This window comes from Ammospiza nelsoni, chromosome 14 (genome assembly GCF_027579445.1).
Source record: "Ammospiza nelsoni isolate bAmmNel1 chromosome 14, bAmmNel1.pri, whole genome shotgun sequence".
NCBI classification, from domain to species: domain Eukaryota; kingdom Metazoa; phylum Chordata; class Aves; order Passeriformes; family Passerellidae; genus Ammospiza; species Ammospiza nelsoni.
Genome location: NC_080646.1, coordinates 15698647 through 15714985, shown reverse-complemented (window position 1 = coordinate 15714985; position 16339 = coordinate 15698647). Strand labels below are relative to the sequence as shown.

Below are 16339 nucleotides of genomic sequence, written 5' to 3'. Positions count from 1 at the left end.
AAGGCGGGAAAGAGCCCGGCTCCTGCCATGAGGGTGCACAATGGCCACATACCCTCCCCACGCTGTGAGGGCGGTAATGGCCACAGCCCTGCGCCCGCCGTGGGGGCGGTAATGGTTTTCTCTCCCGGGGAAAAGAGGCGGGGCTTTCTCTCCCGGAGTCCCGCCCTGCCCGCGGACATCCAGCTCAGACAGCGCCGCCTTTATTGCTTTATTTATCCCCAGAACCTCAGCAGCCTCGGACCTACGGGGCAGGTGCGTGGTGCGTGTACGCCTGGGCAGTCTCAAACCACTTCTTCTCCACAGCTTCCTGGCCCACCTCGAACATTGTCATTAAGTGTTTCCAGCCAGTTTTTGCCGTGATTGTGAGGTACGCCTTGTTCTCTGGGTACAGAAGAGCTGTGTGGGCAGCGATGACGAGGGACTGTGCAAACCTCCCACTCACCAGGAGAAAGAGGGCACCTCTCTCCTCAGCAGTGAGCGGCAGGATGCTTTCAAACCCTGCGAGAACATGTCCCCCAACACTCAGAGGGTCTGGGCTCTCAATCATCATGTACATGATGGCTATTGCAACCTCAAACACGTAACAACCATAACTCATGTCGCTGAAGTCCAGGATGCCAGACACTCTGTACTGGGGATTCTCCAGGGAAGCAGAACAGGAGTCTACTAGAATGTTGTGGTCATTAAGGTCTCCATGATTGATACCTAAACACAGAAGAAACAGAAACAGTATTTAATAATTATTAAACAGCTGAAACAGCTTTGGGAAGATGCATGTCAAACTAACACTCAGCTACAAAACCACACTAGTCCCCTGCAGCAAGTGCTGCCTGTCACACATTTACTGCTTCCCATGAAGCACTCCTGCACTGCCAGATAACCGACAGCAGCAACTAGAAAAACTGTCACATCATCATCAGTATCAATGTCATTTGAATTCCAAAATTTTGATTAAGTGGGCCTTTATGAAAGGTAGCACTGTACTCCAAATATATTTAGTAAGCTGATATGACAGCATGAAAACCATAAACTTAACTGGGAGGAAACTCATCAGAAAAATAAAGAACTGACCCTGACTGGACAGAACATTCCTCTTGGCTTACTCTGTGCTGTGTCCATGTCAAGGCTAGGGAAAAGAGATTTACTTTTTTTGCTGTTTTTGTTTTCCTTCTCTACAGAGCCAAACTCCTGTATGAAATTTCTGTGTCTCCGTTCAACATAATTACAAGGAGAATAAAATACTCACATGCTCGGAAACTGCTGAGCTTGGGTATTACTTTGCCTTTGAACTGCTCAATAACTTGCTCCACCACTGCACGGTATTTGTTCTGGCCCAGGGCATAAATGTACTGATCTAGAAGAGGAACATTTGCCAGATTCCAAATGAACTGACCTCGATGCAGACTTTTTACTGATGGATGCTGGAATTTCTTTGGAAAAAGCACACAATAATATAGGCATAAGAAAAATTGCAGACTATATGATTAAAGGGCTTGATTCAAAACCTCTGTTAATTTTAACAGGTTTCTAGTAAGACTCACTGAAAAGCACCATGAGTTGGACTGTTGTTTTTTATCAAGTAAAAGAATAACCTGAAGAATGATTAAAGCAAGCATCTCAATATCTACATACAGCCTGGATGGTTTTTCCCCATGGTTTAGGTATAAAGGTTATCTAAAGTAATTTGAATAATGTAAAACTGCTGTTAACTGTCCATAGGGTGACGTAAGAGTGGCAACTTTGAGACTCTCTCAAGGCCAGAGTCCCACTCAGCTGTGCTCAGCCTGCACAGCTGGTGCTGCAGAAAGCTGTGGGAGCAGCAGAGACACAAAACCTGCCAGCATGCTGGGAGCAGGCACACTCTGTGCTTTAAGGTGGGACCTTTGGGGCACAAGCCTTGGGAACAGCTGGTGTGTGGAAAATCCTGAGCACAGCAGTTTATGGAGACACTGACCATGGCTTTATGCTCATGAAAATTTGCTTTTGTACATCCAGGCCTCACTACTTTAAACATACAAGGTCCTTAACCCCATCTCCCTAGCAAATGGTTTGGAACATGACATTCAAAGAGGAAAAGCATCTCTCCCACGCCATGCTTATCTTGGACTCCTCAAATGCTTATTAAGGTGACCCTGGGCCAGGCTGCATCAGTGCATAGGGCAAATTAAAAAAATAATTCCCACAAGAGTAGCTGGCTTCCTTTTAAGAAAAAAACTACAATAACTATGTTTGAAATTAGAGCTCTTAAAGATCACTAAATGACAGTCAAAAGTTGATGGTGTATGAACAAGTAAAGAACAAGACTAAGCCTAAACCACCTTGGTGGATGATAATCCATGTGTTAAGAGAATAAAGAGCCTTTTCTATCAGAATTTCTTCTTATTAACTACTTCCTCCTTAGCAGGATCAGTCACAGCATATTTTGAGACTAGCTCATTTAACCACATTTTAAGAGTGTGACCAGTGTGTCAGAAGGCAACAGTAAGTTATCTATCACAATTGAAAATGCTCTTGTAATTTAAGAATGTGCTTAGTAAAACTGGCAATTCACATTTCATAACTGTCTGAAGCTGGCAGCCAGAACATGAGAAGGAAAGGTTAATGAAAGGTTAATAAGTAATGCGAGGTCTTTCATGTATCAAACTCAGTACTGGCTGATTGATCAGCTTTATTATCCTGTGTAACTACAGAGTAAATAACTTAGTTTGCATTAAGACTGAGTGGAAGTGATGCAAATGAGAAGTGTCACAGATCTCTGCTGGCACTGTAGGAAGGGTACCAATGTGAAACAGTCACAGTGCTAACGAAGAGAAGAAAGTCAGCAAGTCAAAAGGAATTCAGAATAATAGATCAGCCAGCCAGCTGAGCACTACACAAACATCCTTTAACACAAGCTTGGTGTTCTGTTCTTCTAATTCAAACACCCTAGGGTTATTCTCCTTTATTTGCCAGGTTTGAAACATTAACAGGTGAGCTCTGCATATATAAAAACAACTCCTTATCTCCCTATTCGTGGTACAAAAATGCACTGCAGGAGGATCACCAGTACCAGTCACTTGTCATGTACTTGGGGAAAGGCTTTAGCCAGCTTGGAGGCTGAGCCATGGGTCACTGACACCTGCAGTCACCAACTTGCATTTTGCAGGTCTGAAGGCAGGCAGCAAGCACGTGAGCAAATGCTGCAGAGACAGGGATTGAGAGAGAAGTGTGAGGCTAAAGCACGAGAACTCACCTCTGAGAGCACTTTATCCACACTGGCAGCAAGCCTCCCAATCTCATACAGAATCTGAGCATTGGTAGTGATTTTTGCTACTGGTGTGCCTGGCAGGTAAGTCAGCAGTCTGACCATGTACTTCTTGCTCCCAAGTCCAGTACCTGACAAGGAGAGATGCAGTTAGTCACTCTGCTGTGTGCTGAGTAACAGTTAATGCAAGAGGCAAAAAAGGTGTACCCCAGTGTAGAAGTTGTCAGATGTAACTCATAAAAATGCAAAGATTTCATTTACCAGAATGTTGTGTAATAATGTACAAACCTTAACACACTTAGAAAATCTATGCTGAGAAAAACTCAGCACCAAGCAGGGTTGCTCCAGTGCCTGCACACTCCCACATAAAGTTTTGCAGCAGAACAGGTCTCAGGAATCCCAAATGTTGCTCAGAAGTTACAGTGACAGTAAAAGCTAAATGCCAACACAATTTTTCTTCCAAGCACTATTTAAGCAATTTATTCTGGCTTCAGAGGTGGGCTAGAACTGTATTTTACACCACTCTGAATGCTAATAATTTCAAGCAGCATGTAGTTAATGAGGCATTTTTAACTTTTCCTGTGCATGGACACATGTCAGATAAATGTTTTCTCCAATTCCTTAAGCTGAAGTGTTTTCCTAAGTGTTCTCCTAGTTAATTATTATTCTCTCTGAGTTACTTTGCTTCAGGTATTTAACTTTGGACTGTTATGGCTGGAATCCAGGTCACCTGATGCATATCCCTGGTATTCAAACACAAGCCCAGAGTTCCCTTTAGCATACACAAGGTGTGCCATATGACAAGCTACAGCCAGCTAAGGGTGAGAGTGGGGCAGTACAGGTGCCCACGGTGGCTCACCTCCCGATTCCAGAGACATTATTTGACCATCTTTTGTCAGATAAGGAGTAGCTGAAGGGAAGCCTTGAGCATTGAGAAACATCATGGCCTGGGTCTGCACTTCAATGAGCTCAGGCTCCTGGCTGTCTTCTGAATTGGTGATTTTGAGGACATACTCATCAGCACCTCCAGCTGAGACACGCACGTGGAAGTTCTGATCGTCATAGCTGGGGAGTGAGCTGATCCAAGATACCTTCAAGCCAAACACCCTGTCAACCAATTCAGCTGCCCCTCTCTCATCAAACGTGGGCTTGGTCAAGGTCTGGGGCTGACAGTCATTTCCAGAAGACATTGTGTCTCTAGGACAAAAAGAAAAGCTGGATGATCTGATCTGTATTCTGACACCAGAAGCAGTAATTACTGTAACAAAATGCATTCAGCCACTGGGGAAGACTTTCCTTCATTTATTAAACAAGCAAAGAAAACCAACCTCCTGTGCCAGCTCAGGTTTCTTACATCATAGCTTATCAAATACTTAGGCTGCAACCCCTCCAAAGAAAGACTGCTAGAGAGATGCACTCAATCTGTTCAGAATAGCAGACATGAAGTGCTTATTAACCAAGCTTTTATTCTCATTTCTAGCAGCAGCCTAACCTGGTATTGTTGATGGTTAGGAATGACTCCCTCAGGAGCAGAGTTGCTGAATCCCTGATCAGGCGGTCTTCAATTCGTGCCTGCAAAAGGCAAGAATTATTTTAGTAAATCATACCGTTAAAGCTGATTAAATCTTTCTGCTTGGTCACGGCCTTGCAAATTCCTGTGCTGAGACAGGCAGCACAAACCTGCAGACGCTCGCTCGTCTCTCGCCTGCCCAGCTGCAGGAATCTCGAGTCTCCCCAGACGAGCGCAACCCTTGGACTCCTTGTGAGCCGCGCCAACCTTTGCCCAGCCCGGGGAGGCCGAGGGGCTGCAGCAGCCGCCGTCAGCAGCGGGGCCCGACCGGGCCGGCCCCCGCCTGCCCCGCTGGCTCCGGAGCGCCCCGTGCTCCGCGGAACGCGGGGCTGCGCCCGCTCCGAGCGCGCCCGGGGCTCCCGCGCTGCACCCGGGCCCGGCCGCGCCTCCCGGCGGCACCGGAGCGTCCCCGCAGCGCCGGAGCGCCGCCCCAGGCCGTGAGCTTTGTTTGTCTCCACGGCACGAGAGAGGAGGAAAGCTACGACTTCCTGTCACAAAGGCGAAACGCTTAAAAAATCCTGTATCCGCAGCGGGCAGGAGGGAAGACGTCCGCTTTATTCTTCTTTAAACCCTTTTATCATCACACCACATCAAAATCTCTGCCAAATGCTTAGACTGACGACTACATATAAATATATATAACAAACCTGAGGCATCTTGCTCAGGATGTCCTTTGTACTGTCCCAGAGAAAGTTTTTACTGGGGCAATAGGTCTACTCCTAGAAAATTTGACCCTTAATGAAAATAATGACAAACCTTAAGATTAATATAGAAATATCTTCTGAAACTCCTAAAAAACAAAGGTAATCTGCTATATTTGATGTCCTGCTGTGACAGAATCAGGAACCTAAAGAAAAGGGAATTTAGGAAAGACATGCTGAAGAACACCCAACAAACCGCCTCCCCCCAAAACCCAAACAACACCTAAGGTATCTTAGGTAAATCAGTTAAAAAGCCTCTATCACAAAATTTCAGTATTGTTTGTAATATTAGGGACCCCCAATTGAAAACATTATCTTCATCAAATGCTTATTTTAATCAAATAGGGAATTTAGAAAACAGAAACTATTTTCCCAAGAAACAATTTTTTTTCTCTGCAATTTCGGAACAGATGTTAAAAGTAATTGACCAACCCTTCTCACCAGAGATCACAAAATTAAGGGGTTTTTTTCCACAAAGAATAGAGCTCTGTAAAACATTTAGGGTTCCCTCTCCTGATATCTGAGGCCCTGAAGCTTTAGCTCATTGGAGTAAAATCCATACAGCGGGAAAGCATTCTTGCTGTGTTTAACATAGCTGGTTACAGAAATGCACTCCTGAGCTCTGCAAACAAGATAACAATGCACTTTGCAGAGCTGTACTCCTGACTCTTGCTTCAGTTGCCAGCCTAAACTGCAAAAGCAAAGACCCATAAACTTCTGTGCTTCTCCTGCCTGCCTGGTACTCTGGGGGAGCTCACTGTGGTTGTGAGGCAAGGCAGGGTTTGAAGGTTGTACTTTGGCCTGTCTTATTATCTGAAGAAAGAATAATTTAGCATCCATGAGTTGAACTCCACAGTCTAATGCCTGTGCTGAAAGTGAGGGTTGAAGTAGGTTAGTGGTGGACAACCCCAAATCGCTTGTGAGGATCTTATCAGAGTTGCAACCTTGGGCAACAGCTTGCTTTAATACAGAATTTAATCTAGATTCTAAATGAGACATTTTTCAGAAGGGAAAGGAAAAGTTGTTGTCTTATATAGCAAGAGGTCTATTATCATTATGGTGCAAGGATTCCATATCACCAGTTTCATACCACCTCGATGTTTCTCGTAGGCACCTCCTCTAAGCAGGGACTGTTCCTGTCCTTACAGCAGCCAACTGACTGCAGATGCCACCAACCCACTCTTTTATACCACTGCTCTTATTGGCTACAGGTGTGGCCTGTTAACATCAGGCCTGCTCCTAATCTTTGGTAATTAGTTCAGCTGCAACTCTTTAGGAGACAAGATTACATTCTGTACCACATTCATTTACCCATACTGTATTCCCCTACAAAAATTTATTTAAAAAGCATTTGATATAACATCCAGAGGGGTGTCCAGAGCACAGCTAAGCCAGAGAACATCCTCCTACAGCAGCTAAGCATGCTTTGTGCTTGTGAGCCCACACTCACTCCTAACAAGTAAATGGAACATGCATTATGATATAACACACAATATTATCCCTCTTTTATTCACCCTGCCCCTTCACATACAGTACCCTTTTAAGTGTATTTCTTACTATCTATTCAAAATAGACAGTAACATACAACAACTGTCATATAATTTTCTTTATTAAAAATAATTTACAACATTGGTAACATTGTATGCACAATTTTCATCAATTAAACTTAAGATATATCTATGCAATACTTACTGAACTTAAAACAGACTGTTCTGTTGGCTTTAAACAGCAGACAATGATTTGCAGTTGCTTAAATAGGATTAATATACATAGCTTCTTGTCCTCATACTTAGGTGTAAAATGTATAAACATCAACACTATCCCAAAGCTTTGTAGTTTGGGATGGGGAGGAAGAGGGAAGCAAGAAGAGAAAACATTTACAAAAATTTCAACAAGATTCTCCCCCCAAATCCAAATGGAGAGAGGTCTAGGTTAAATACATCTAACACACTGAGTCACTTCTCAAACAGGTACACATCCTCCTACACTTCAGGATACTAAAGAGAGGTCTAAGTGAACGTTTGGTGTGTGAGCACAGCAATCCTGACTGTCCCAGGCCCTGCCAGAGGGCTCCTGCCCAGCTCTGGCCCTCAGGGTCCCAGCAATGTGTCCAGAGTTAAATGTCCTCATTGGCTGCTGGCCCCCTGAGCTGCACTCTGCACAGGGGACAGGGAGCAGGGCTGTTCCCACGGCTCACAGCAGATGGGGCATGGGCAGAGCTGTCCCACAGAGCCCCCCCGCCCCACAGGGAACGGGCCCAAGGGTAGGAGCCAGCCTGCACACCTCAGAGAAGCCAGACTTGGGCTTGTGGAGAGCTGCACCTGCTGCAGCTACAACAGGAGCCTCCAGCTGGGCAGCCCCTGTGCCCAGGCACAGCTCAGAACTTCTCTCTCATGGACTACAAGACATTAGTGCAGCAGAATCAAAGCAGCTGCTAAGGTAATGAAGCCCCATTTCTCTAAAAGGAACTGACCTGCTTTACTGGTGACAACTTGCAGGTAAGTCACGTGCCCTGAAATTGTATTTCACCTCATCAATCTGCCTTGACATGGCTTGGATTCCTGTCTCCTGAAGCATGGAGAAAGGGCAGGGGGCTATGTTTCCTTCAAGCATTAGTAAATAGGCATGGAGTTGCAGTTGTATTATCTGCATGAGGCACCATTATGTATCAGCACTAAATTTCCATTTTCTCCCCAGTAACATTTCCTTGAACTAAATCAAGAATATACCTTTGAGCTGGGATAAAATAGCATTAGACACTGTTGTACAAGAAGTAGGATCTGCCCAGTCACTCTGGATAGAATCAATGGAAGTGTACCACAGAACAGGAACTCGTTCAGCATTCAGTTGAATAGAATATTCATTGATTTATCCCCCCTTAGGAGTGGTAGGAGTCACCGGAATGGTTCTCATCTTACCTAAAAGAAAATCACATCAAACTAGTGAAATATAAAAACAGATTAAACAGAACTTCAAACTTTAGTGAACTTTGTCTAACAAAACAGAAAAATAGGTATTAAATTTATGTCAATCAAATTAGTTTGGCTTTTGAAATGTCAAAAAATTAATACACTGTATTGATATAATTATGCAAGAGGTTTGGGGTATTTTGGGTTCAGGGCTTATTTTAAAGGAATGTCAAACATACTATTTAAAGATTTGAACAGTTCATCTGTTAGTTCACAAGTCAACTATTTCAGTATCTGGTTATAAATTAAAAGTACATGTAAATAAAGCTAATATAGTCCTCTTGAATGTTTTGATATTTAAGACAATATTTATCAACAACAAAAATCCTTAAAGCAAAATCTTGACAATTTATAGGCAAATATTGCAGTTTTGTTCTTCAGCAGAAATTAAACTCTACACAAACTGTAAGTGGAGTTATGAAGCTTTTCAAGACAGGAGCACAGGAAGAGCCCGCTGGAGCTGCACTCACTGCACAGCTCAGACAGCACCAAAGCTCTGGCAAGTGGGAGCACAAGCCATGCTGCAGCTCCTCCAATAAGGGCTGTGAACAGGGGCTGACAATCCCAGCCACAGCTACTGCAGTGCCATGAGAGCCAGGTTTGTTCAGTGCTCCAGGCTCCTCCTCAGGAGGGGATGCTCTGTGAGAGCTGGGAGCTGCCAGCACAGGAGAAAGCACTCAAAGGCAGCGTGGCCATCTGGCTCTTGGACATCTGACACGTGTCATGTATTAGACAGGTTGTATTTAAAGCAGAGGAATTTAAACAGCCCTAGCAAATGTTTTAAAAGGCTTTAAAGGTTAAAACATTACAAGGAGGTACTTTGATGATATTGCAGAGAGCACAATAAAAACAGATGTCACAAATGACAAGTGCATCCCTTGAAGCAGATGTGACAAACTTCAATTGAAGAGCATGAAGAAACATAGCTTAACCTGCATGAATGATACAACTGGGAGATTTGTCTTTAAATGCAGAAATGTTTCCCATATTTCTAAGCACACAGAATTTCACATATTTCATAGCTTGAGCAGTTTAAATCTGGATCCAGAGGAAATATAATCCCATAAAGGTAAGGAAGTCAACATCTGTGATACAGGATACCATGAGCCTCATGTGGACTGCTTTTTATTCAGCCCATAACCTCAAGAAATTGAAAACTCGGTATCTTTTTTAAGCTCTGGTTGAGGAAAATAAAAAATCTGTTTGGCCTTTAAAATTCTATGCCATCTGCTACTCTTAAACCAACAAACAGCAGTACACAGATTTACAGTTGCAAAAAATGAGTGGAAACAACTGCAGAAAATCTTCTTACATAATAATCTTCAGCACAATCAGTTTCAATTTCGCATAGTTTATTTACAAAATGGTCTGATAAAACATCCCCTCCATACTTACAGCTCTCTTGTCACAATACACATGTTGATTTTAGCAATGTTTAATAGCACCATTAGAATATTATTTAAAATCAGAAAGGATCTCGTTGCAGTTACAATGATTCACAATCTTTTACATCCATGGACGAAGTAACTTTGAGCACACTAGGACTGTTTGCAGTTCCACAGTACAGATTCCTGGGTTCACACAAGGCCTTTGCTGAGTTACCAGTTATGTAGGGTACCCAGAGAGTCAGTAGCTACTATAAGAATCTTCGAGCCACAAAGTTCAGACTTCCACCATTCTTGTATAAAGTTATCTCCATACTGTTTTCAAACAAGGCAATCACGCTGAATACTTTTCCAGTGCTTGTCTTCAAAAGAAAAGCAAAAAAGAGAAACCAATTAAGCTTTGCTTTCACTTCCCCGTGCTTATTTCTCAGCCAACATTCTAACCCCAAGTAGTGTTGAACACAAGCAAATTCAGCCCTCTGATGTGCCCCAAGCCTGCTGAGATGGAAGGCAGGCTTGTTGTGGTGCAGCTGGGAGCACAGCACAAATTGTGTTATGGGCTTGTTTACAGAGCATGGAGAGCTGAAGCCTCTCTCAAATCATCACACTTATGAGAGACAAACTCAATTCTACCCTAAGAATGATCAAGAATATCAGGCTGCATACAAAGTTGTGTACAAAGAACACATGTCTATCTACTTTGGGAAACTCCAACAGCCATGACAAACTTCAGGCAGGACTATAAGCTTACCTTCCAAGAGAATTTAGTTCTGTCTTTTCTCGCTGTGCTTTCTATCATCAGAATTAAAGTTTTTTTCTCTGCATCAGAACATTCAACAGAGAAATTTAAAACACTGCAAAGATACCTTAACATCCAATGTCATTCTGGGCAACAAGTCTGGAGGGAACAATATAGAAAATTGCTCTCTGCCAGTGAGTCCCAGAGTACTTGGATTTTCCCCAGGACGAAACTGAAGTGGAGCAATGCCAATTCCAATCAGCTGACTCCTGTGAACCTTCTCATAGCTCTCTGCTAGGACAGCTTTAACACCCTGCAAGGATACAAGCACAGTGAAACACAGCAGGAACCTTCAAACACAGATATGTCCAACATCTCACAATTCAAACTCAAGAGTGCTTTGCACTGAGTCCTTTAAGTACCTTGGTAACATCATTTAGTAGTTTCCCAGCTAGATGGAAGCAAACAAGCCAGAGCAGGCCCATGCAGTGTGAAATGGAGTTTGTTACAGTGACCATGCTGGGGTTAAGGGGACATGAATCAGAGGCTGACTTGGAATATATTCTCAGTATTAGTGGAAATTAGCCTCCAACAATGAGATACTGAACACCCCTTTGAGGCCCAACAGAGGTAGGTCAGCATAGACAAATGCCTGATTTGTCTCAAAGTCTGGTATCCAAGACAGTAAATTACATAATGAGGAAATTCTGACCTATCCTGACTAGTGATTCTGTCCCATGAAGATTCCAACAAAGAAATCATACAATGTGTTTTTAGGTATTTCCAGAAAAAACAAAACCACCCCCAAACCCAAACAAACCAGCAGTACCAGTAGAAAAGGTCCTTTTGCAGCCCAGTCTCTTGAGCTACCCAGTCCATACTTCTTTCCTGCTAGAATAATGACAGGAATGCCTTCCTTCTGGTACAGCTCTGCTGCTTCAAACACATCTAGCTGTGGAATGATAAAATGACACATTTTGAGTGAGTTCTAAACCTGCACTCCCCATTCAAGAATAGCTGTGCAAACAAATATATTCCTACCGTTTGTCCTGATGGGAAGTGAATTGTTTTAGGAGCTGGTTTTCCTATGAACTTATTGAGAAGCTTGATATTTGCAAAGGTACCTCTTGTCATCACAGCATCATTACCTCTTCGAGCCCCATAAGAGTTGAATTCACGAGGTGTGAGTCTGAAATAAAAAGAAAATTGAAAGAAATCAGTTAAAGATGAACTGATTTAAAAGGATATTATGATTTTTTCTTATAATTATTGCAGCATATCAAAGTCTTCAGTGGAAGATGTAAAGAACTGGACCTCCAACAAATGTTGAACTGGACCTCCAACAAAATCATGAACGATGTGCAAATCACTGCTAGGTTATTCATGAGGAAAGCCACAATTTTTAATTAATTTTCTACTATTTTTTATGAAGTGCTGCAAGCAGTGTGGTACTTACAGAAGAATTATTGGGAGACTGCTGTAGGAAACAACCCACTTTACTAATCCTCTTACCATTACTAGCATATTTATTAACATTGATTAAGTATTTTGCTTTTCCACGTGCAGTCTCCCCTTTCTGCAGACAGGCCTTTCTAGAGAAGATGGCAATGCTGGTCAGTTATTCAGCAGGGCTCACCCTTTGCTGGTCAGATACTTGGCAGCAGCACTGCTCCTGGCAATGCTCCCAGCAGGGGAAATGTGATCCGTGGTGACAGAGTCCCCCAGGAACAGCAGCACGTGCGCGTTCTCAACCGCCCGCGGGGGAGCTGCTTCTTTGGCCTGGCAGGTGGGAGGGAACAACAAAAGGAACATTAAACAGTTTCTTCCAGGAACTACAGACATAAAACATATCTGCAGTATAGGAAGGCCCCTGGATGGACAGGCCCCACTCATTCCAGAGACACAAATATTCAAAAAAACTGAGAAATATGAGCAATAATTAAATTTGTTAGTTCAACATTGAAGCTTTGATGTAATAGCTATTCCTTTACTTAAATGCAATGCATACAATCTAGTGGATAGATCCACTCAACTTACAAGTTTATCAAAAAAGGAAGGACATCTAATATAAGTAGATTTTAAATCCCAGGGAAATAAAGTCGACTCTGGTGCTTCCAGTAAATTCCATCGTTTGTTTCCTTTCTACAAGAAAGAAAATTAATAAAGAAGAACAGAAGTTAGTTTATTGTATTTTTACAGTCAAAAACTAAAGACATACTGGTGATTCTATTAATTACTATTATTTAGTAAATAATTTTCTATTACTTATTACAGGTTACATCACTGGGCATTACTTAGGAATTGCTTTTAAATACAAGTACCCATTTCAGTTAAGTCCTCCATTACTATAACAAATAAATGGCAAACCAATCACATTCAACTGCAAGATATTACAGCTACAATGAAATGCAACATTTAAATTATGTAGAACAGACCACCCTTACCTCCATCTTTTCTTTCAATTCCTTAAACATGGATGATATCACTCGCTCTTCCTCCACTGTGTGAAGTTCTTGTCTTGTGGGCCAAATATCTCGTAAGTAAATACTCTTGCCATTAAAGCCAGTGCCTGAGTAAGATTTTAAACACAATAAGCTATTAGACTTGAGATTTGTATTAGGATATAGATGTGTATATATTCAGGCCTGCAGAGATGGTACCAGATAGGCAAAGAATTTGATCGGTTAAGTGAATGCTTTGCTTTAGCCACGAGCAAACCAAATATGGCTGTGCTTTCTCTTCAAATGTATTGGCTCTGGGTGCTGGAATCATGTGCAGAAATGTGTGCCCATGTGCAGCAGCTGCAGAAGCAGAAGCTGTAGGAGAACACTCACCCAAGGGCTCCGTGTCGAAGTCGATGTGCACGGTGCCCGCGATGGCGTAGGCCACGACCAGCGGCGGGGACGCCAGGTAGTTGGCACGGACACAGTCACACAGGCGGCCCTCAAAGTTCTTGGTGCCAGACAACACCCCACAGGCAACCAGATCTCCCTGAAAGGCAGACCCACACACACTGCTCCAGAGCTTGGAGTGCTTCAACAGCTTATGCTATTTCTATTGACTAGGTCAGATGTGCTTTTAGCACTGCACTTCAAATATTTACTCTGACACAACAACTGAAAGGCATTTTGCTCTCTCTCACTACCCTTCTCATTTTCTTTTTTGACCCTCTGATGTGCTCTCCTGTCACTTCATTCAACTCCTCTCCTGCCATTTATTTATTTTCCTTCTGCTTCAGAAGAGAAAAAGCTGTAGCTGTTTAGAAAGTGCTGGTTAAAATTATTCAAGCAAATAGGTCTCTAAAACCCTCCACTTATGATACAAAATCTACACAATGCATCTTCTGCAAGATTAGATCATATGAACTTATCTTGTAATTTATAACTGTATTTTAGAAATACCACTTATTACATTTATTTTACACAGCAATGAATTGGCATGGTCTCCCTCTAACAAGCAAATACACCAACACAATCATGTTAAGCCCAAACCAAAATTGAAGTGTACTTTGCATGGATTGCTGTATTTCTTGATTGCTTAACTGGGTGAGAAATACATTTCTGTGTTCAACAAGCCAGCCAGAACTTTACCTGTTTTATTGCATTCCTGATGGCTTCTGGCAAAGGGGCCGTGTTCCCAACACAGGTGGAACACCCATAACCAACAACCTCAAACCTGCATGGGAAAAACCAATCAAGTCACACATGGTCATGGGGAATCTGTTAACATAACTGCTTTTCCTTTTATTAACAATCTCCAAGAATTTTTTTGTCCCTTGATAGTTAAGACTTTTTAGAAAATTAACAACAGGCACTATATGTCACTGATGCAAACCACAGCTGGGCACTGTTACAGAATATTGAACATATTCTGTCACTGCTACAGAGCAACCAAAACCATTAACTAAACAACCCCTGACAGCAGCAATGATAACAGAAGACAAATACAGACTGTCCTGACAAATTTGCATCCAGCTTCCACTTTCAGAATACATCATCAAGTACATCCTGTCCTGTAAATCACTTAAAATGAAGTAATTTGTGACTGGAAAAACAGCTCTGATGTATTAGAGCTACATGTAATAAATTCTGAAGTGGGAATACAATGAAGCAGAATAATTTTAAGTCAGCAAGGAAGCAAACCAGCAATCTATGAAGTTAGGAACTAGCCAGCCCCAAATGAACAGCAATCCTATTGATCAGCCCATACAACCCCTGTATGCAGCACCTGCCCAGACTCACCCAAGCTTGCTGAGGTATGGCAACACTCCACTGGAACTGAGGTAATGTGTGACCATGCCACTGCCAGGGGATAAACTTGTTCTGATGTAGGGCTTCACCTCGAGGCCAGCCTCAACAGCTTTTTTGGCCAGCAGTCCTACCAAACAAAAAGGAAAAAAGGACACAGATTATGATTTGTATATCCCTTCATAGGACATCTGTATGGTTCTACCTTAGTTAAATCAAGCATAAAAACCCCCTGAGGATTAGACAACTTTCAGTTTATTAAAGTATTCAAGCAATCACTGGCCTGAATAAAGTTTCTTAATGCAGAACAATACCATTATTTTATTCCCATTCCTGGCAGGTAGACACCCATTTTACTTTCTCTAAGACAAATCTCTTTACCATGTTCTAGCTCACAGTGCCAATCCATTCAGCCTCCACAGACAGGCCACACAGCCCTAAGAGGATGCTCACCTTGGCCACAGAGGATCTTAAAAAGAGGAGAGCAAGGTCTGACAGATGAGCTGTTCCAGCAAAACCATCTGCAGCTGGCAAAGGTGTGGCAGATACCCCCAAGCAATGACAGAAGGACTGCTCAGCAATACAGAGTTCCTGTGCTGGCTGGGGATGACAGCTCATCATCCAGGACAGGCCTGAAGCTAAAGCCCATCTCCTGCAGCACTATGGCACTGTGCACTGACAGGAGCCCTAGAACTGGCTACTTGCTGTCATACTACCAAGTGTAAAGATTTTATAATTGCTCTCCTTAATACTGCTTTAGGGGACAAACTCAAAATGTATTATGGAAAAGCAACTTTCCCTACATAACCTAGCCAGAACCTACAAGCTAAGGCTACAAGTCTGCAGTTTCAAACCTGTAAGGAGAGCCTACAAAAGTGAAGGTGAGGGCTGTGAAGCATGGGAGCACCATTAAGGCGCTGAGCTCTCTGGTCCCAACATACCTGCAGCAAGCATGACAGATGGATTGCAATTGTTTGTACAGCTGATGACTGCAGCAATGACAACGCAGCCGTGGGACAGCTTGTATTCATTTCCTTCATACTGAACAGGCACAATGTCATTCTGCTTCTCAGCTGCAATCTGAAACCCTTTAACACCAGACTGGATGACAAAAATTCATGTTAGCAGTTGTTAGAGTACAGAAAGGATGACATTACAACAAGACCAAGTGAACACTGGTTTTCAAATAATACTCAGCTGTGCCACTAGGAACTCTTACATGATTTTAAAAGCAGCACTCAGTTCATGTCCTTGTCTGTACATGGGTCTCAGCCCTCTTCCTTCACAACTGCTTTAACTCTGCAGCAGTTGTGAACAAAGGTCAGTCTGTGTGTGGCTGTTGCACAGCTCACCTTCCTTGTATATATGGAAGAACATCTCCTTAAGCATACATGTCTAGTCTACACAATACTTGTTCCTGAATTAGAAGCATGTCCAAGATTTTAATTGCAAGAGCGTGGTAACTAAACCAGAGTAGGTCCATT

The 16339-nt window shown here is 42.7% G+C and overlaps 2 protein-coding genes across 8 annotated transcripts in view; both read right to left on the bottom strand.

Annotated features, from left to right (window-relative positions):
- Nucleotides 1-194: 194 nt before the first annotated feature.
- Nucleotides 195-9924, bottom strand: HYKK (hydroxylysine kinase). 5 transcript variants are annotated; one of them, XM_059481960.1, is made up of 7 exons: nucleotides 9880-9924; nucleotides 8245-8433; nucleotides 4737-4816; nucleotides 4104-4441; nucleotides 3233-3375; nucleotides 1247-1430; nucleotides 195-705 (listed from the first exon to the last, which is right to left on the bottom strand). In XM_059481960.1, exons 2-7 carry the CDS (start codon nucleotides 8356-8358, stop codon nucleotides 242-244), a joined length of 1323 nt encoding a protein of 440 aa, XP_059337943.1. In that variant the 5' UTR covers nucleotides 8359-8433; nucleotides 9880-9924; the 3' UTR covers nucleotides 195-241. The 5 variants fall into 5 exon arrangements, with proteins under 5 accessions (XP_059337943.1, XP_059337945.1, XP_059337946.1 ...); XM_059481962.1 differs by lacking the exons at nucleotides 8245-8433; nucleotides 9880-9924 and adding exons at nucleotides 5571-5661; nucleotides 6609-6639; XM_059481963.1 differs by lacking the exons at nucleotides 8245-8433; nucleotides 9880-9924 and adding an exon at nucleotides 6609-6650.
- IREB2 (iron responsive element binding protein 2) overlaps nucleotides 7107-16339 on the bottom strand; it is a 23382-nt gene continuing 14149 nt past the window's right edge. For 2 of the 3 annotated variants that reach the window (XM_059481958.1, XM_059481959.1), the window contains 11 exons: nucleotides 15797-15956; nucleotides 14850-14985; nucleotides 14199-14283; nucleotides 13443-13599; nucleotides 13053-13177; nucleotides 12646-12750; nucleotides 12245-12387; nucleotides 11650-11797; nucleotides 11438-11560; nucleotides 10736-10921; nucleotides 7107-10231 (listed from right to left, as the gene is read on the bottom strand). In XM_059481958.1, coding sequence (XP_059337941.1) covers nucleotides 10121-10231; nucleotides 10736-10921; nucleotides 11438-11560; nucleotides 11650-11797; nucleotides 12245-12387; nucleotides 12646-12750; nucleotides 13053-13177; nucleotides 13443-13599; nucleotides 14199-14283; nucleotides 14850-14985; nucleotides 15797-15956 — 1479 coding nt within the window. In that variant the 3' untranslated portion in view covers nucleotides 7107-10120. The remainder of the gene's footprint in view (nucleotides 10232-10735; nucleotides 10922-11437; nucleotides 11561-11649; nucleotides 11798-12244; nucleotides 12388-12645; nucleotides 12751-13052; nucleotides 13178-13442; nucleotides 13600-14198; nucleotides 14284-14849; nucleotides 14986-15796; nucleotides 15957-16339) is intronic. The other variant, XR_009419400.1, reaches the window with a different exon arrangement.